Source organism: Giraffa tippelskirchi, chromosome 6 (assembly GCF_054371585.1).
Source record: "Giraffa tippelskirchi isolate mGirTip1 chromosome 6, T2T-mGirTip1v1.2.pri, whole genome shotgun sequence".
NCBI classification, from domain to species: domain Eukaryota; kingdom Metazoa; phylum Chordata; class Mammalia; order Artiodactyla; family Giraffidae; genus Giraffa; species Giraffa tippelskirchi.
The window spans coordinates 158,789,640-158,810,580 of record NC_137280.1 but is presented as its reverse complement, the minus strand read 5'-3'; the positions used below and the strand labels follow the sequence as shown (position 1 = coordinate 158,810,580).

General features: G+C 40.3%; 1 protein-coding gene and 1 long non-coding RNA gene across 30 annotated transcripts in view; both read left to right on the top strand.

Moving 5' to 3' along the window:
* MEF2C (myocyte enhancer factor 2C) overlaps positions 1-20,941 on the top strand; it is a 176,163-nt gene that overhangs the window by 130,978 nt on the left and 24,244 nt on the right. For 25 of the 29 annotated variants that reach the window (XM_081504935.1, XM_081504932.1, XM_081504927.1 and 22 more), the window contains 2 exons: positions 8,956-9,142; positions 11,237-11,284. In XM_081504935.1, the coding sequence (XP_081361061.1) occupies positions 8,956-9,142; positions 11,237-11,284 (235 nt within the window). The remainder of the gene's footprint in view (positions 1-8,955; positions 9,143-11,236; positions 11,285-20,941) is intronic. The other 4 variants (XM_081504919.1, XM_081504930.1, XM_081504933.1 and 1 more) reach the window with 1 other exon arrangement.
* On the top strand, positions 1,445-7,636 carry LOC145511508 (uncharacterized). The gene is made up of 2 exons (XR_014057907.1): positions 1,445-2,968; positions 6,130-7,636. It is a non-coding gene; the product is annotated as an uncharacterized LOC145511508 (long non-coding RNA).

Sequence of the window (20,941 nt, the reverse complement as noted above, 5' to 3'; positions counted from 1 at the left end):
TTAGGTGTCTCAGGAGGAATGCCCAGCACGGTGAGGAAAGGGGTGTGTGTGTGGAACTGGCAGTCACTCCCCATGTGTGTGTGGCGCTTTAACCCCCAAAGATCTGGGAGGATGCCCATGTTTGCACATTGGATCATTTCCCCCATGCTCTAGGGGGAAAGAGGTGTAATGCATACCTGGGTTCCCTCACCATATTTCATCCTGTGGTGCAGAGAGTTCAAAATCGGGATACATGATTTCTTAAGAGGTGCAGTGGCGTGCAGCAGGGGATGGAAACCCACATTAGAGCTCACAGGCAGAGCTGTGAGAAGGAGCCATACAGCTCTGGGCTGTGCCTCCAAGTCCCCGTTTCTTTAGTAAGTGCTTCAGTCTCCACGATGAAAAGCCCAGTTTTCGCACATCGCGTTCAGTTGCTGGAAGTAAATTTTGTTGAAAGTTTCCACAGCTGCTAAAACATTTACAGCAGGGCAAGGACACTCTGCCCTTTGTACGGAGAGAGTGTGTCTGCCTCTCTAAAAACATTACAAGGGTGTTTTTCTATTCCAGAGACCCAGGTTGAAGAGTTTCCCTTCTCAAATCGAGAATTTAATATCGCAGTCACCTGTTGGTACCATCTCATTTTTTGCCCATATTCTTCAATGACATGAAATCATTCATGGCTGATTTGGAATCCTGTCGACCAGCATTTCCTCATGTGGGGTTTGCCACGGTTCATGCTGGGCTTCACAGCGAGAAAAAAACAGCTCCATTTGAGGAACCAGGAATTAGGAAATGGGCTGAAGGGAGGAGAGGGCAAGCGCAAGACTGGTTGAGAGGGACCAGGAAGGGAGGAAGTGGAAATAGTATGGATGTAATTTCTTCAAATAATGAACTGTGAAGAGCGAGAAAGAAGACTGTAACTCAGATCAAGGAGGGAAGTAGAAAAAGTACTTGAGGTGATTTATATGCCAAGGAGGAACACTTGAAGGAAGGAAAAGATTGGACGTGTAGATAAAATGGGGATAAAATGGCGAAGCTTCTCAAGGAAGGGGGATGGGCTGGGAAGCAGAAGGATTCGCAGCTGTAGTCAGAGTGGCAGCAGGGAGAGGGAAGTTGAGAGGATGGCCACCTGATGACCTCTGTTTTTATACTGAATTCAGCATCTGTAGCTTTGAGGTGGGGAAGCAGCTGCTTGAGAGAGGACCACAGGGACGCACGCGGGTGTAGACATTGTGAGGAGCTGCAGGCGGAGGGGGTGGCGAGCACTGGCCGCAGTTGTGGGGCGGCCTGGAAGGGGTTTGGATACCAGCAAGCGAGGTCGCTGGGCTCCCCTGGTGGTTCAGTCGGTAAAGAATCCGCCTTCAATGCAGGAGACTGGGGTTTGATCCCTGGGTCAGGAAGATCCCCTGGAGGAGGGCATGGCAACCCACTCCAGTAATCTTGCCTGGAGAATCGCATGGACAGAGGAGCCTGGCGGGCTGCAGTCCATGGGGTCGCCAAGAGTCGGACACGACCGAAGCGACTGAGCACGCACGCCCGCAAGTGTAGTCACTAGTCATCAACGTTGTGTGATTCCTTTCTCTGCTAGTTCTCAGCAGGCTGGTCATGGTTGTTCAGAAGTTGAGAGTGTCAGCTGTGGCCCCCCAAAAAGAATTCCGTTCAGTCATTCCCATTAAATGAAAGAGGGCCTATTAACTAAAAATATTTTATTAAAAATATTTTATTGGACTTTTCCTTGCGGTAAGTTTGGGAAGTCATGGGTTTTGGATAAGAGTTCAGATACCTTTCTGACCGCAGTGACTCACTTTGGTAACCATGATCCATTTGTTTAGGGGCAGAAATTAAAAACGTTTTAGCTTTCATACCCGTATCCCTACAGCCAGGGCCCGAGACGTGGGTGTGTGAGCTGTACTGTTACACAGGGCCCTGCTCCCCTAGGTCCACGCCTGGTTAAATGCTGCGCTGTCAACATCTTGAAATTCTTAGCAATTTTTTAACAAGGGCCCCCCACATTTTCATTTTGCCCAGAGCCCTGCAAATTATACAGCCAGTCCTACTTATTTCATCTTATTGAATCACCCAAAATTCTCTCTTCTTTCTTGTCTTGAGGGATTCTAAAATTTGGAGCCTGCCCCTGACATCTTTGCAAGTTTGGAGTCTTTAATGACTTTTCAGCTTTCATTTTTTCGACAAAAATTTTTTAAATTTAAATGCTGTTTTTCTGTTTGTTTGTTTTGGCTGTGCCAGGTCATCCTAGTGGCACACAGGATATTTAGCTGTGGCGTGTGGGCTCTACTTCCCCGATCAGGGATCAAACCTGGGCCCCCTGCACTGGGAGCATGGAGTCCTAGCCACTGGATCACCAGGGAAGTCCCTAGATACTTTTAAGTTCCTTAATTTTGAAAAGTTGAGAAGAAAAAGAAAAAATGCCAATTTCTTATAAACATGGGTACATTGTTATAACCATTTCCTAAGGCATCTAGAGCTGATGGGTCTCTTTTCTGGATGCAGCTGCTTCAAGTCCCACATAGGGTCAAGGGAGATTAAATGACTTGCGTGCTTAAGTTGCAGTTTATTACACTACCTGGACTGCAACTAAGATTTCTGATACAAAGGCTGATGTTCTTTCTGATTCTCTGAGACAGCTTCTCACTGTGGTCAAATTTAAGCTTATAATGTGATTTCAAAATTATTTAGGCAGTTCCTGATGCAGATAAGGAAACAAGGCAAAAGATGAACTGCAATGGATGTTACCACTATGAATTGTGAATGAATTGTGAATTTTTGAAGTATGCTTGACTTCCTGAAAGGTGATGCTAGTGGTAAAGAACCCACCTGCCAATGCAGGAATCATAAGAGATGTGGGTTCGATCCCTAGGTTTGGAATGATCCCCTGGAGGAAGGCATGGCAACCCACTCCAGTATTCTTGCCTGGAGAATCCCATGGACAGAGTAGCCTGGCGGACTACAGTCCATGGAGTTGCAAAGAGTTGGACACAACTGAATCAACTTAGCATGCATGCATGCTACTATCAGAATTATATCTGACTTCTGTTTAGCCATTCACAAGAGAGTTTTATAATAACTCTCATCAAATTGTTTACAGTCCAGAATGCTGGAAACTGAATAACTTGGGGATGATGGTCAGAGATAGAAAGGAGTAGAGAGACTTTTACCAAATTGGTTAGTAGAGTGGTTCCGAATTCATTAAATGACTATTAACCATCCCCTTTATTTTGGATATGCAAATAATCTCGGGATGGGGGAAGGTATTGGCTTTGTTCTCTACTGAGACACAGTCAATATTCTGTAACATACTCAGGGGAGAAGTAGTCTTATAGTGGGATACTTAGGTATCCAGTTAAACATTTATAAGTAATAATAATGAATACAGAGTAAAACATTTGTAAGCAAAAGAGAGCTTTAAAATATGAAATCTGAATAAATTTGAGCAAGAGGAATCTTTAAGGTGTATTTTTTCCCAAGCCCTCAGTGTTCTTGCCTGGAGAATCCCAGGGACGGCGGAGCCTGGTGGGCTGCCGTCTATGGGGTCGCACAGAGTCGGACACTACTGAAGCGACTTAGCAGCAGCATCACACTCTGGCATCAGTAGGCATAAGCACACACTCTAACATGATGTCCAGCCATCCCATAAGAACCCATTTAGTCTGTTATGTTCCTGGTTCATAAATAATAAGCTTCTCATATGCAGCCCGTGCTCACTTCACAGTATGATTTCTGACCAAAATATTTTATTTCTATCCAAAAATGTATACTGTGTTGCACAGTCATTTAGTAGCAAAACTAACAGGCTCAGTCACTTGTTACATGACCTTGGATCACTTGCTCAATCTCACCAGTTTAAAAAAGAAGGTTTATATCTGTAGCAAAGGGATGTTGGAAGCTTCAATCATATTGTGTATGTAAATTACAGTATAGTGCCTGCTCAATAAATAATACACAGTAAGTTGTTGTAACCTTACTTTTACATTCATATAGTATCTTCCTAAAAATTCTTTGAATGAAAATATTCGATTAATAACAATAAAAGTGGGCTAGGCTATGTATTACTTCGTAGCAAAAGAGCTTTAGCATCTGATGAAAGGGGACATTAAGTGGCCAATATCTTAACTGGTCTTATAAAAGAAGAGAAAGCGATCAGGAGATGGGTGGGAGCAGGAGCAGGGTTAAGTAGAGTGGTCAGGGTGGGCTTCCTTGAGAAGACTAGCTGTTTTTAAATTTTATTTTATTCAAGGGTAGTTAATTTACAATGATGTGTTAACTTTTGCTGTACAGGAGAGTGACTCAGTTATATATATATTCTTTTTCATATTCTTTTCCATTATGGTTTATCACAGGATGTTGAATGTAGTTGCCCATGGTATACCGTGAACCTTGTTGTTTATCCATCGTATATAAGATTTTTTGCATCAGCTAATCCCAAACTCCCAATTCTTCCCTCCCCTTTTCCCCTCTCCCCCTTGGCAACCACAAGTCTGTTCTTGATGGAAAAGACCAGATTTTGAGCAGAAATTTGAAGAAAGTGATGGAGTTAACCAGAGAAATAAGACAATAATGAGGGAGGGGAGAAGAGGATGGTAGGAAATCAGTAATGGAGCCTGGTGAAAACTGCAGTTAGGACCCTGTGGAACACTGGAAGAAGTTGGCCTTTGCTCCAGCTAGGATGAGAGTTCACACACTGTTTGGAATAGAGTAGTGCCATCACCTGATTTATGCTTCTAAAGGATCTATCTGATTGCAGGGTTGAAAATAAAAGGGAGGGCAAGGATATAGAAGCAGGTAGCTATGAGCAGGTGACTGCAGTGATCAAGGCAAGAGATGATGGTGCTAGAATCAGCCATTGGAAGGTGAGAGGTGGTTGGAGGTTATATGTGGAAGTTAAGCCAATAGTGTTTCCTGGTAGACTAAAAGTGGGGAATAGGAGAAAGAGAAGATTCAGGGGTGATCCCAAAACTTTATTCTGTGCAAAAGAAAGCACTGAGCTGCCTTCAGCTGAAGATGAGGAGAGCTAGATTGGGGCTAGTTTTGAGATGCTTATCAGACACTTAAATAGAAATATTGAGAATGTAGCTGAATATGCAAGTTTGGAATCAGGAGAGAGATCCGAGCTAGAACTAGAAAAAGGACCATGGTACTCTTTCATTTGAGCTTCCCAGGTGATGCTAGCAGTAGGGTTCGATCCCTGGGTAAGGAAGATCCCCTGGAGGAGGACATGGTAACCCACTCCAGTATTCTTGCCTGGAAAATCGCACGGACAGAAGAGCCTGGCAGACTATGGTCCATCAGGTTGCAGAGAGTCATACACGACTGAGCATGCACTCTCACATTCACAGAGCAGGGAGAAGAGGATGAACCAGAAACCAAGGCTGAGAAGGAGCAGCTATCGAAACAGGAGGGAAAGTCCAGGGTTGTGGAAGGGGAGGAAGTTTATCAAGAAGCAGTGATCAACTGCGTCCCTGTTGAGAACTAAGAAGTTACCGTTGGATTTAGCAATCTGAAGGTTATTCATGACAATGACAAGAGCATTTTTAGTGAAGTGGTGAGGAGAACTTTTTTTAATGGAGGGAGTTGAGAGAAAGCAGTGTGCCAGATTTCCAACCCAGGTCACAAGAGCAGAATTGTCATTGGTGACATGATTTTCCAAAGTTCCCTACCAAACAAAGTGGAATATTCCCTCGCCATACACAGGAATTGCATTTCTGGGAATTTTAGTGCATAAAAAAATCTGTGTTTCAGTGTATTAAAAAAATACCGTGTGTTTGCAGAACAAAGTTAGTTCTGACTCAGATGATTCTTAAAAAGGTTTTTCATACACATGAATGTCCAGTGAAGCATTTGAAGGGTGGATGGGATAAGAGACAATTCTTTGTTGTGTACAACTGCCCCACATATTGGAGAAGGCAATGGCAAGCCACTCCAGTACTCTTGCCTAGAAAATCCCATGGACGGAGGAGCCTGGTAGGCTGCAGTCCATGAGGTTGCTGCAAGTCGGACACGACTGAGTGACTTCACTTTCACTTTTCACTTTCACGCATTGGAGAAGGAAATGGCAACCCACTCCAGTGTTCTTGCCTGGAGAATCCCAGGGACGGCGGAGCCTGGTGGGCTGCCGTCTATGGGGTCACACAGAGTTGGACATGACTGAAGCGACTTAGCAGCAGCAGCAGCAGCCCCACATATAGTAGGATATACAGCATATCATATTGAGATTTCTCTGGTAACTCAGTCGGTAAAGAATCTGCCTCCAGTGCAGGAGACCTGGGTTCAATCCCAGGGTCGGGAAGATCCCCTGGAGAAGGAAATGGCAATCCACTCCAGTATTCTTGCCTGGAAAATCCCATGGACAGAGAAGCCTGGTGGGCTACAGTCCATGGGGTCGCAGGAGTCAGACACGATTGAGCAACTAAACCACCACCACAGCATATCTACCAACGAGGAAAATCCGAGCCATACTGCCCAATCACTGACACCCACAAGTTTCCAGAATGCCCCCTAAGGAGACAGTCCACTGCAGAGTGTACCACAATTCTAGATCTAGAGTTACTACTGTGGATCTAGTGGAAAATAGATGACACGCTCAGAAGGGTAATGGAAGAGAGTTCAGTAAAGGGTCTATTTACAGATGAGCAGAGATCAGGCGTGCTACAGTCCATGGGGTCACAAAGAGTCGGACATGACTGAGCGACTGAACTGAACTGAGAGATCAGGTAAACTCAAGAAATAGTGAAGTGCATTAGAGCTTCCAACCTGGAAGCTCTTACCATACTTAGGTCTGAAGGAGCAAGAAGGGGAAGAAGTTATCAGGGCACAGGAAGATCTGTGTCGTCGGAAAGAGGACCAAAAAGGGGGTGTGCTGTTCACTAGGGGAAGGCAGCCTCTGCCACCCTCTGGCCCAGCAAGAGGGGAAATATACCCGGACCTCTCTCCTCTGACTCTCTGTACTTCTGCCAGTGCCTTCATTGGCCCAGGGGAAGCCAGAGGGCCAGGGGAATGTGCTGGATGCAGTCTGGGACATCAGCCTCCTGGGCCCAGAGCAGTGGAGAGGGAGTTGGGGTAAATGGAAAAGTCCTAGAAGGTTACTTTGTTTTCTCAAGTGTGCTGGAGTAATTCTTATTTGGCCTTTTAATAAGGGAATGCAGTATTTTATTGACTCTATAGACATTTATTTTACAGCATACACTAACATTTTTTGTTGCTTAAAGGCTCTGGGAATTGGGGAACATAATCATTCTGTGATGTCTTATCAAACATTCATATTCAATGATATCATGGTGTTTATCCAAAATTATTTTTGTTACCCTGTTTACAACAGATAAAGCTTAATAAAAAAAAATCTGTGTTAATATAACACTTGTACACTTTTATTTCCCCCTAAATCAGTGAAGGATCAAAGACATGTAATTGAAAAGAGTTAATGACACATTTGTACTTATCGGTATTGCCATGTCCAGATCAGGGAAAAAAAGAAAAATAGGAAAAGTAAAGAATAAGGGAGCAGAAGCAGAGAAAGAGGACAGTATTGTAATTGTCACCAGGATGAACAGAGAACTGCTGCAGAGCACAACATGTGATGCAGGCCAACCAATCAACGAGAAATAAATAAAAATAAATTGATGTTAGGATTACAGAAAAAAAATAGTAAAAAGAGAAAACTTTGAGCCACAGGCACATATGCATTTAAATTTGTACAATGGGTTATTAGAGACTCCCTGAGGGAATCTTCTATGTAAACCCTAGTAATATATACTGCTGCTGCTGCTGCTAAGTCGCATCAGTCGTGTCCGACTCTGTGCGACCCCATAGACGGCAGCCCACCAGGCTCCTCCGTCCCTGGGATTCTCCAGGCAAGAATACTGGAGTGGGTTGCCATTTCCTCCTCCAGTGCATGAAAGTGAAAGTGAAGTCACTCAGTCGCATCTGACTCTTCGCGACCTCATGGGCTGCAGCCTACCAGGCTCCTCCATCCATGGGGTTTCCCAGGCAAGAGTACTAGATCCACACATATACACATACACACATATATCCATTTTATATTAAGAATGCTGCATACTCTGACACCATGAGTCCTCTGGCAATATATTCAAACAGTATTTTCATTTATAATGTTAAAAATGAAAAAAAAAAGGAGGAGGGGAGAGTATTACAACTATGATTATCTAGCAAATGCAAGCAGAAAAATAAGCATGTGTGGGTTATATTGCCAAAATAATACCAAAAAATCAATAATTGGGGTCTGAATTACTCTAATTAGACATCCACACAGGTCACTAAATGTTTGCAACTCTCTCATTGGAGATATGGGTCTTGCCATTTGTCAATGTCAGTATATCCTAAAAGGTGAAGTATGATGTGTATTCTGAACTATCATTTTAAAATATGAATTATTGAATGATACATGCTCTGTTGAACCCTGTATCTTAAAATATCGATTATCTTTAGAGTTACTTTCAAAAGACAGACTTTTAAATATAATAATTAAAGTATATATGCTGTTCACATGCCCGGAGATGATTTTATATCATTAAACTTCTGCATAAATATGCTTCAATAAGCAATTAAACCAAAGGCTGCAGTGTGCATTTTAATCCCTTTTCTCTGTGAAGTCATCACAGTCATGTACCTTTGATCTTGCAGTCATTTCTGGCACCAGATTCAGATATCAGAAACGAACAATTACCACTTAATAGAATGGAATTCAAAGACAATGGAGTCTAATGAAATGGGGCTTTGTTTTAAACAAAAGTGAAACGTTTTCTAATAGTTGCAAAGAAACAGTTGTAAGCACATTAAAGAAATCGGTTTATGATCTGAACATCTTGAGAGCTCTTCTTAATGATCTTCTAGATCCCAAGCAGTTTGGAATTTGAAACTTTTCTTGGAAAAGTAAGGCTATCTGTACTGAGCTGTGTTTCTGTTCGTTTCTTTTACCCATGCTTGTTTTTCTTGCTCCTACAGGCTGTTCCACCTCCCAACTTTGAGATGCCAGTCTCCATCCCAGTGTCCAGCCACAACAGTTTGGTATACAGCAACCCTGTCAGCTCACTGGGAAACCCCAACCTTTTGCCACTGGCCCACCCTTCTCTGCAGAGGAATAGTATGTCTCCTGGTGTAACACATCGACCTCCAAGTGCAGGTAACACAGGTATGTCCTCGTAAGAACTCAACAGTGGCAAATCATTGGAAGGAGCTACCCTTGGCAAAGAAGGCTGTTTTACCTACAAGATATTGAGTGTTCCAGCTTTCCATTTGTTATGTTCCTTCATTGCTTAATACCCATCACCATCTAGGTCTTTCACATGATAAAAACCTAACCCTGTTAGCATATTCCTCAAAATCTTTCGTAATCTGCAGTTTAAATGTTTAGCCTATCTAGCACCCATCTCCTCATGTGGCTATATTTTAACCACATACTTTCTCAAAGAGAACGCCAAATACCCTGTCTCCTTGCTTTTGTTTCTCCTCTTCTCTTGCCTAAAATGCCATTTTCCCTTACTCCTAGCCAGATATCACCTTTTCTATGAAACTTTTCCCCGTGTTCCTTGACAGCATTTATCTTATTTAGTTATTTATTATTTTGGTCAATTTTTTATTTATCAGTCCAGTAACTTACAGCACAGAGGACATAAGGCAGAGAAGAAATGTGATGAAATAGCATAATTTATAAAAACTGTGACTTAAAAACAAAACTAAGTCGGAAATGAAGATAAAAGCATATCACAAGGACATACACAACTGCCCTAAATTTGTGTCTATGCTTCCAAGAGATTCTTATGGTTGTACAGTTCACAGTGTCTCAGAGAAAAGAAATCTTCGCTCAGGAAAAAGTTTGGCCATTCTTAGAACTCAGATCAAGCAATACACAATATGATATACTGTACTGAATGTGTGTCCATTTCCCCAGTGGACTCACAGGACCTTGAAGGAAAGAATGTCCTCTTGTTTGTCAGATTCACAGTAGGAACTCAGTAAATATGAGTTGAATATAACTGAATAAATCCTTCATATTTCTAAAATAAGCACCAAAATTGAATTTCAAAATTGTATACAGCCAATCATTATACATTTACATTTTATTTCTTAAAAAGCACTTAATAGGGAATTTTAATGCCTTAGACATACTTTTATTAAAAGCAGTTTATTCACAGCAGAATTTTTCCTTCAGAATACCTATATCTGCCTTAGAATTAAATGTGTATTACTTTTTAGTACAGAAACTTCATGTAGAGAATACAATCAGCCATGTTAAAATAAATCTTAAATCTGAGAGATATGTATAAAGGACTAATTATGCTATTATCCCTACTTCTGAATATGTTGAAATTTTTCGTAAGCATTTTCAATAACCATATGTATTCCTTTTAGATCATACTCAAATACTGTTGAATTTCCTACTTAATGAACTCATGCTCATTTATTTTAAAAAAATCTCATGGTTTATTTCCAAAATATTTTTATTTGGTTGGAAATAATAAACTCTTTCCTAAAATGTAATGAACATTTTCTTCTAATTCCAAACCCAGTACCAAATAATAATAATAGCAATTAGAAAATAATCTCACTGATATTCTGTTCTTTTAGCTAAGTTTTGTCCCTTAAAAAGTAAAACTAATTATTATATTCAGTATCTTTTTGAAACATCCCAACTCCCATAAATGAAGGTTGCCAAATTTTAACCTGCTTTCTTAAGCTAGCAGTGAATAAACATATGTCTCTAAATTTGTGGCCAATAAAGCCTGTTTTATTGCATTAGTAAGTAAGATTCAGGTAGTAAAGGAGGTCATTCACTGTTAGAAGATTCATGAAATGACCAAAGTGCTAGGCAATTAGCGTTGCACAGAATTGTGTAAAATATATTTACAAAAAATTAAACATCAGCTATATGGTTATTTGAGCATATAATAAACTTTACTCTTCACTTTCTAGAAAATGCAATCTTAGGAAAACTAAATGTGAAAATACACTAAACATTCAGAGACCATTCAAAGACTAGATTTTTTTTTAAAGGTAATCTTTCTTAGGAAAAAGGATGCTGCAAAATGTCAGTGATGGAATGTATTTTTAGTGTTGATCACAGCATGTCACAGTAAAACAAATGTCAGCCGTCTGACCTAGGTAACACTTGACAAATTTAGGACTCTTGGGAGAATCCTAAGATTACTAAAGTTGCTAACGGTACAGTGTGTTGTCCCGTGGGCCACTAGCCTTTCTCCTTCTGATCTTCCTCTTTCGTCCACAGGTGGTCTGATGGGTGGAGACCTCACGTCCGGTGCAGGCACCAGTGCAGGTGAGTGGAGACCCCGGTACTGGGGTGCGTGTCGTTGTTGAGCAGTCCTTTACTTGGTGATCCACAGAAGTAAGTCTTTTCAATAAAGCTGAGAGATCAGGGAGACTCGTGGGAAAATGGCCCCAAGGATTTCTAAAGCATTTTGATGAAGCGGGAGTGATTGGATAATAACTCAGAGACAGCTGTTTATTAAGTAGACCTTTCCATAGTAAAGCTTCAGCTAATCAACATAATCAGAGTTGGGGGTTCTGGTCAAATCAATTTAATCCTAGGTACCATCTCTGGTGGCCACCAGAGTACCTTTAGCAAACCTTGCAAGTCGGTTCCTTTGTAAATTATTTCACACTAAATGTGAATCACTTTCTACACAAAGAAGTACTGAACTCCTGTATACTTCTAAAGGAGAATGCGTAAAGAAAAGGAAGGAGTGAGATTATAGCCATTCAACACTACTGTTAATAAAATAAAACCACATTTGGGATTAAAATGAGTTCTTAGAGAATGTAAACACAGCGTACCTCTCAAAAAAACACATTAAATACAGTTCAGCTCTTTAAGAACTTCTTGCACTATGACCAATTGGTCTTATAGTCACACTTGTCCAGGGTCCCATGTTAGTTCATATTATTGTGATTACTGAGATGTCGATGTCATTTCCAATACAGAGGTAAGACAGCACAATACTTTCTAATGCTAACTGCAGTTCACTATTGGCATAACAAGTAACCATGGTAATTCCTGCAGTAGAACATACTATACATTTAAAATAGTAGGAGGCAGGCATGATAGCACAAGGTTATGTTTGAAATGTCAAAAAAATTCAAATTTATTGAAATATCTATGGACAGCCTAATTAAAATATTTTGCCAGGTTCAACTATAATAGGCTGCTAATTATAAGAAAGAAGATTAAAAATTGACATATAGAAACATGTTTATAAATATGTCCATTTGGGAGTAATGTTTCTTATTTCTGATACTGGCTCTTCACTAATTCAGTAATGAAGAAAAAGTGTAAGAACTACACATTGAATTAACAAACAGACTCAATGGTCCTGACTTCCTATTTTATCTAGCTTTTAAAGATTAGGTAGAGTCAGATTAATGAGTAGGCTGAATATACTATTTTGCTGGATATTGAAACAAAGTGCTCTTTTTTATCCCCTCAAAAAAAAAATATCTCAGCATTTGTAGCCTGAAAATTGTAGACCAAAACTAGACCATTGTGTCTTGGATTCAAGTCTCTGCCAGACACTATGGCTGGAGGGGGTGTTAGGGCTGAAAACTGGGTTGTGTCAAACTCCAAGGAAAAGGTAAATAAAAGTAGTTTAGATATTATGATATTTTATCCAGTATCTTGATGCATCAGTTTGCTTGCTTGTATGAGAACAGACAATAACAGTGATGAAAGTAATTAGGAGTAATTAAAAAAACATGTGGAGTTGGGGAACGGGTACTCATCTTTGATGACGTGGCCTCTTGTTACTGCCTAATAGCTAAAATGCTTTAGAATTCTATATTGAAATAAGCATTGTTGTTCAGTTATGCTGTCATTGTCAATTCCCTGACAGTCCACCAAGTTAAATGGCCCTCCAGGGACAAAGAAGACACTCAATCTTGTAAACATAAAAGTTAGCCATATATAGGCTATAGCGTCATTGAACTAAAAAAAAAAAAATCTTGTAGGCTTAGCAAATTCATTCCCCAACTTCAGGACCTCTGCCATAACTCAAGAATCTTCTACTTCAAAAATGGAAGGAAATTTAAAAAACAACACTCAGTTGGTCCCCCTTGATGATGATAAATACTGTATCTCGATGATTGTATCTTATAGTGAGGAGCATATAACAGTCAGTTTCTGTATAGTTATGAAAGAGTTACTTCCCCACTTTTTAAAAATAGAGGAAGAAGCCCTTTCTAACTCTGGTTCCACAGAACACCTGTTGTAGATGCCACTGGGTCTTGAGCTTAGCTGCTGTGTCCTGCCCACAGACTCAGCCGTCTGCCCCTTCTTGCTCACACCAGCCTGTATCAAATGTCAGAGTGAATATATTGGTGCTGATGTCAGAGAATCACATAACACCAAGGGAAACAAGGCCAGTCAGAATGTCTCTGCATTTTCAGAAAAGAAAACTAAAGCAAAATGGCCGAAAGATACCTCCCAAATTTTGAATATTGTCATTGAAACAAGGTCTCAGATAAAGTTAGAAACTCTGAGGTCAAGGGGCAGGACTCTGCAATTAAGTTAAAATATTTTTCAGTCTGTGCGTGCTCAGTTGCTTCAGTCGTGTCCAACTCTGTGACCTTATGGACTATAGCCCCCAGTCTCCTCTGTCCATGGGGATTCTCCAGGCAAGAATACTGGAGTGGGTTGCCATGTCTTCCTCAAGGGATTGAACCCACATCTTGTATGTCTCCTGCATTGGCAGATGGGTTCTTTACCACTAGCCTCCACCTGGGAAACCCTTTTCAGTCCAATTTTCTTCAATATCTACTCATCTCAACTTGCAAAAAGAGTATGGTCTCATGAGCTGCTGCTGCTGCTAAGTCACTTCAGTCGTGTCCGACTCTGTGCGACCCCATAGGTGGCAGCTCACCAGGCTCCCCTGTCCCTGGGATTCTCCAGGCAAGAACACTGGAGTGGGTTGCCATTGCCTTCTCCAATGCATGAAAGCGAAAAGTGAAAGGGAAGTCGCTCAGTCGTGTCGGACTCCTAGCGACCCCATGGACTGCAGCCCACCAGGCTCCTCTATCCATGGGATTCTCCAGGCAAGAGTACTGGAGTGGGGTGCCATTGCCTTCTCCGATAGTCTCATGAGGGAAGGAAGCAAATTCAATATTTATTGTGTTCCTTTAAAACCAATAGACCAAAGAAGTAAGCATCCTTTCCTCTCAACTCGATCATAAAGTATAGCAACGTTTGCATCCACTCACTCCCTGCACTATACCTCTCCCTCATCCCACCATCCAGTGAGTCGTCAGGTCTTACCAACTTACCAAATGTCTCCAAGGTTATTTCGTAAATCTACCCACCCCCTTTCTCTTCATTCCTATCTCACTGCCCTGGTTCAGGCTCATAGCAACACTCCAGAACTATTTCCAAAGATCCCTAATTCATCTCCCAACCTCACATTGCATCCCACTCCCGACTCCCCATTAGTCTTTATCAAGCCCTTAAACTAATTGTAGGTCATCATTCAGATGCTTAAACTCCAGCAATGTTTTCCCAGGTCTTTCAGAACTAACCATGAGCCTCTTATCTCCATGGGCTTCCGTGGTAAAGAATCTGCATGCAGTGCAGGAGACGTAAAAGATTGGGGGTTTGATCCCTGCGTCAGGAAGATCCTCTGGAGGAGTCCGTGGCAACCCACTCCAGTATTCTTGCCTGGAGAATCCCATGGGCAGAGGGGCCTGGTAGCAACGGTCCATAGCGTCACAAAGAGTCAGACACGACTGAAGCAACAGCATGCATGCATGCTCTTATCTCTGGCCCATCCCTACTCTCTGGTTTTCAGCCTTCTTACTGTCTGCCACTGCCAGCAAGAACCCCACAGTCAAGCTCTAATAATAGCAAACATCTAAATTGCTCTTACTGTGTGATTTACAAAAAAAAAAAAAAAACAACTTTTATTTACATAGCAGCCCTTTTATGTAGATGTTCATATTATGCCCTTTCTATAGTCGGGGGACCTAAGGCACAGAGAGATTAAGTAATGGCCCAAGGTGGAACCCAGGCAGTCTGTCTCCAGAGTGCATGCTCTTAACTGCATCGTGCTTCCACTTTCCAAACAGCGTCACAGCTTCTTGCCTTTGTGTGTGCATTCTTAGCATTCTCCTACTTCATGCTCCTGAGCACTACTTGTAATCCTGCAGAATTCAGTTCAACCATTCAGGAAATCCTTAGCTGACTCTTCCAGAAGGAATTAGGCACCTCTCTTGCTTACACTGTTTGTCTCCTTGCCTTGTAATTGCATTATCTGGCCATACATCTGTCTCCTGGACACTTCCCTCTGGGGGCAAACTGTCTTCTTCAGTTTGTATTCCCAGCTCAGGATACAAGAGCGAGGACATGGCAGATATTCAGTAAATCCGCGTTAGCCAAATAGAGGAAATAAAAGCCAAATTACATAAAGGAATTTATGTAATTCACAGAAATAACATAATCTTCTGATACTGTAGATAATGAATAATGAATTCACTATTTGATTAAAATGGCTGAGCACTATTAACCAATAAAGTTTTACAAACTTTAACTTACCTAATGGAAAACCTGAAGGGCTGATATATATCAGTAAATAAAACATTGGTGGGTACCTCTGACCATCATAAGTTTCTTCTTGAAATAATGAACATCTTATTGCTTAAGTTGAAGTCCTTTCACATGAGGGTGAGAGGTGGGTGATAAAGAAGAAGCAGGATGGGGTTGTACTCTTGCTGTAAGGGAAATATACAGCAAGTCATTCTAGTACGTTAGTAATAGTGACATTTGTAGGTTTCAGTTGACAGTTATTCATCCACTATTTAATCCTTTACTTTCAAGAGCCAAAATTGAAAATCATTGCTTTTAAAATTACATTTTGTCATATCTCTGTACATTAAAGCTTTTAACATACTAATCTTAGTGCTTACAGATGATTGTAAGATCAAATTCAGTTGAGTTTCTGTATTCATTAGGTTTAATCGTTAGCACAGCAGTGCCTTGTGTTGGATTGTTCATTTTCTTATTGGTGCCCTTTGTTTTCATGACATAGTTGCTTTTTTATTGAGTTGAAAGTGCCAGTATGCTCAAGGATGTACTGTTTCCTGATTGAGATAAAAAAAAAAAGAGGGGTTCGAGGAGCAAAAAGAAAATCTTTAGGAATCTCTTTGAAAAGTCAGGAGAATTGTACAATCTACATAGCTATTTGACAATAAGGCAAAGGATATTTATGTATATTGGTTAATAAATTTAATTGGCATTTATTGTAAATTAGAGATAATTTTATATAAAAAGAAACTAACAGCTGTTTCCTTATTTTGATTGTTAATTGTTTACTATTTTATGCATTTGGTTGTCAAGCATTGTCACTTCTGGAATGCTTAATTTGTATCAGCTAAATACATGGAGACTTGGTAGTGGCACTGTGCTGCTGTGGGTAAACCACTGAGCGGTGGCTGAGTAAGGAGACTGGGCTCCCAGACTCAAGACTCCACTTGGCAAGACTTTGCGCCATGACTTTGGACTTCTGAACTTGGTGCTCACATTAGCGATAAGACACAAAAGTCTTAGGTCCATTTACATGTAATGTTTTATGATCATATAATCATAAAAGTTCACCAACATGACGTTTTTATAATTCATTTAGCATTGGAAAAGAAAAATTTAGCATATCATAAAATAGAACTAAATGAGAAGAGGAAAAGTTCATAACAATGTTTAATTATTCTATACCAATACCATTGCTTTACAAGTATTTGTTTTTGAAAATACTTATCGAAATTTTCTTGGCTGACTTTCTTATCTACCAAGTAGACTACTCTGCAATTCTTACTCAATGATTTAAAATATCAGTGATAAGTGGTTAAAAATTCAGTTTAAAAGAATTGGCTTTGACAAGTTTACCTTTTTTTCGCCTAACAAAACACAACTTCAGAATCAATATTCAAGAAAAGGAGATTACCATTTAGTTACTCTCAAACAAAACTTTTTTGGTAGTATAAAAATATAATTTTATATTACTTTTTAAAAAATTGTTAAGCAGCCTATGAAAAAAAGCTAAGTTAACAGTTGGATTCTTTTGACATAGTTTGTTAGTTTCAATTGTTCTGAATAAAAATTCTGAGCACATTTTCAATTTTACCTTGGGAGTTCACCCAAAACATAAATAAAGATCCAACAGCATTGCTTTATTATTATCTATGCAATTCAGTAACAGTGATATTTTTAACCCAAACCAAGGTTATCTAGATTTATTAAAAGAAAAAAAAATACTGTCCTCTAGTTGGATAACCTACAGCACATGATAATCAGCCACTGCCAAGGAAATCAGTGTCCACTTCCCAAATACAAGACCTGGCAGGTTGTAGGTAAAGTGGTACCTTGACACCATTCCGCAGAGGCCACGTTGAAGTGAGAGAGGCAGGTGGAAGAGGAGACGAGTGGATGTTATAGGCTGAGTCAGGACACCATCTACTTTCAGCCCCTTTGGTTTGAATTAATTCTTAAGGAGTTTGATTTCCAAAAGGAAAAACAAAATTTCAAATTGTAACTTCCCTGGAGAGTGTTTCAGCAGATTTTAGAGCCTTTTGTATATCAATGATTTCTGACCTCACAAATCGGGTCCTTTTTATCCCCTTTCTATTATATTCAGTAAAGCAATGTGAAAATTGGGCTCTTCACTCATATCCCATTGATTTAACCTAAGAGTGTGATTGATAATAAATTTTGGTGTTTTTAATATTGATGCAAGCAGTTAACATTTCCTCCCAAAAATATTAGTTTTATTCAACATTTGCCTTTTTTCTCTCAGCATTTTTTTTTCCTTGCACAGTGTTGGTTTCTCTCCCGCTTTTGGCATCACCATAAGATTTTATTTGGAGATAATACAGAAGCTCTTTTCAAAATCATTAGTGATATGAAACTGCATCAATAGACAGCAGATCCTGACGGAGGGATGTGGTTACAAAAACCCCTCTTGGAAATCAATGTTTTACCTACCAGGGACTTTTTGGGGCTTCAAGGCTTTCGGCCAAGAGTATAATGTGCTGTTTTTAGACAAACCTTTGCCAGTCTTAAATTTTAGCTAGGCATATATAGTATGTTTCACTTGAATTTCAGTTCTAAGTGTACAGTCATGAAACAGTCTCATATTTAAAAGATCAAATATATTCCTTTAGTTTATTTGAAAGGAAACTCAGGGGCTTCCCTCGTGGCTCAGCAGTAAAGAACCTGCCTGTGATGTAGGGGACCCAGGTTCGATCCCTGGGTCGGGAAGATCCTCTGAAGAAGAGAAAGGCAATCCACTCCAGTATTCTTTCCTGGAGAATCCCATGGACAGAGAAGCCTGGCGGGCTACAGTCCATAGAGTTGCAAAGAGTCAGACACGATGGCGGCAGCCGAGCAGCACACGAAGGAAACTGTGTTGTACCAAAACCTTGGCTAAATAGGTTCAATTTGTCATCTACAGATGTGTTCATAGGGCGTTAGGTATTCACTCAGTTCATTCATTATTGCTCCAGTTCAGCTATATTAACTGAACATAATATCTACTTGGTCACTGTCTTACTAAACACTGTGCCTTCCTTTCACAATTTTTTGATCTTAGACTCCACTTACAGTCTCTAGTTATGACAAAGAACTGATTTGTTGTATTTGTACTGTAAGAGGGAAAAAAATCCCTGCTATGTTAGGTTATGATGATATATATTATCTGTCATGTCCTACTCTTTGTGATCCCGTGGACTGTAGCCCACCAGGCTCCTCTGTCTGTGGGATTTCCCCAGGCAAGAATACTGGAGTGGGTTGCCATTTCCTCCTCCAGGAGATCTTCCTGACCCAGGGATCAGTTGAACCCCAGTCTCCAGGGTCTCATGCATTGGCAGGTGGATTCTTTACCACTGAGCCACCTGGGCAGCCCATGGTAATAATAGTAAATCTAAATCTGTGGTCAATTTACCTATTCAAACATGACAACATTAATTTACATTACAATCCTGAAAAGAAAACCTTTGGTATTAAGCAGCTCGGAGAAAACTGTAAAATCATGGAGCAAAAGTTTTGCTCGTGCAGTAATACTTTAAAGGAAAAATACTTTAAAGGCAGATATTCAGAATAATAAAATAACCAAGAAAAATACATGATGTTCGAGTTACTTTAGGGAAGACGTTGTCCTTGGAAAGTCTGTGAATCCCCATGTTGCAGGATTGTGGTGAAAATTAAATGAGATCATCGATGCAAGGCAGCATTGAGCACACTTTCTGCCCTAGAGTAAGTGCTTGTTAAAAAATGTTGGCTCTTGTTAGTATTACAATTATCTTTATTCTTGACTTCCTAAGCAAAAACTAAAGCTTGGTTTAATCTAGTCCCAGTAATATTTATGAAATGTGCAGGGTGTGAGTAGTGCTCTACTGGGCTTCACCAAGACAGATGCCTGCCACGGCCCCTACCCTAGACGATGGGAGTAGAGAGGAGATATTAATAAATCCCAGACAGAAAGGGAGCACGGTGCAGTGCAGTGCAACACGTTTCGTTCGAACATTATCATCTTCTGATGTGTTTGCAGCAGTTGTGTAAATGTTAAAACCACAAGTAATTATTCTTTCTCTTCTGTCACGTTCTCTCTAATTTGAACTGTCTCAATATTTTTGTTTAGAAAAATGACTGAAAGAATGAGCAATTGTGTCAATAATGAAGACACCCCCTCATTTTTTAGCAAAGAGACAGCCCCCAAATTGCAAGAAGTGAACAATTAAGTGAGTCATAAATCTATCTATCATTCATTGTGAAGTGGAACTTTTTTTTAAGATAGCAAGGTTCCATCACATTTTTATGGTGTGATGAAAAACTATCCCTTCAGTAAGACAGTCCTCAGAACAGAACGATATTTTGTGTGTCTTTGCGCCCTGGAAACATCAGATTGTCAACTTTTTTCTTATTTGCAAATGGAGCCTTTACTCCGAGAGAAGGGGAGATTCATGGATGCATTCTAAATCTGAAACATCTGGCTTTGGTAATAATGTAGTGGAAGCAGCTTGTGCTTTGGATTCAAATCAAAGCTCTCCCACTTACTGACAAGCCTTAGAAACTCCTGGAACCTCAGTTTCCTCATCTGTCAAAAATCAGGACAATAACGCCTGACCCGCATGACTCTCAGGAAAAAAATGAGAGTGGTCTGCCAACACAAACCTGCTTTATGACACAGACTCCAGTCTTTGGAAGAATAACTTAGTACCCAGTAAAATTTCTCTACTTCTGCCTCACAATCCAGAGGCCATTGTATGTGCTGAATGTTTAAAGTTCTAGTTGGCAGATAGATTGTTAATTTGTCAAAAGATTCTAAACAGAACCAAGAAACATCAAGGACAAGTAGGGTCAATAGGAAATTCAAAGGTCTGGTTCATCATCAGGGTGACCTAGTCAAGCTGAAGAGACTAGTCTCTTTTTAGAACGTCTGCTGTCCTCCAACTGGTACAACCAAGAATAGCCTTGGCTTGGGTGTATTCTTGGGGTATTTTTCTAAGAATACACCACAAAAGGCACTGAGGTTTCACAGGAGTTTCTTCTCAGTCTGACATTATGCATTATTGTTTCCCTGAGAAACCCCCAGATAGAGTGGAGATTTGATTTTTCCTTTTAAGAATCTGTAATCAGGAGTCTTTAGCTGGATAAGAATCAGAAATCTGATTTGCCCCCATTCTGCAGTAGGCATATTGAAATTTTCCTCATTCCCAGATTTCTGACCTCTAAATGTTTTGTGGTTGCCTTTTCCCTCAGAGCCACCCCATGAAAAAGATCTCCTTTCCCCTCCAAAAAAAAAAGAAAAAACCTGATTGTGATTTACAACAGCTGGATAACTTATAGTTGCTGTTGCTTTTAACAGGGTTTCAAGCATTCAGGGCAAAGTGAATGTAAGGCTGAGACTAGAAGGTCATAATTTTTTTCCACTAAAAACTATTTTAG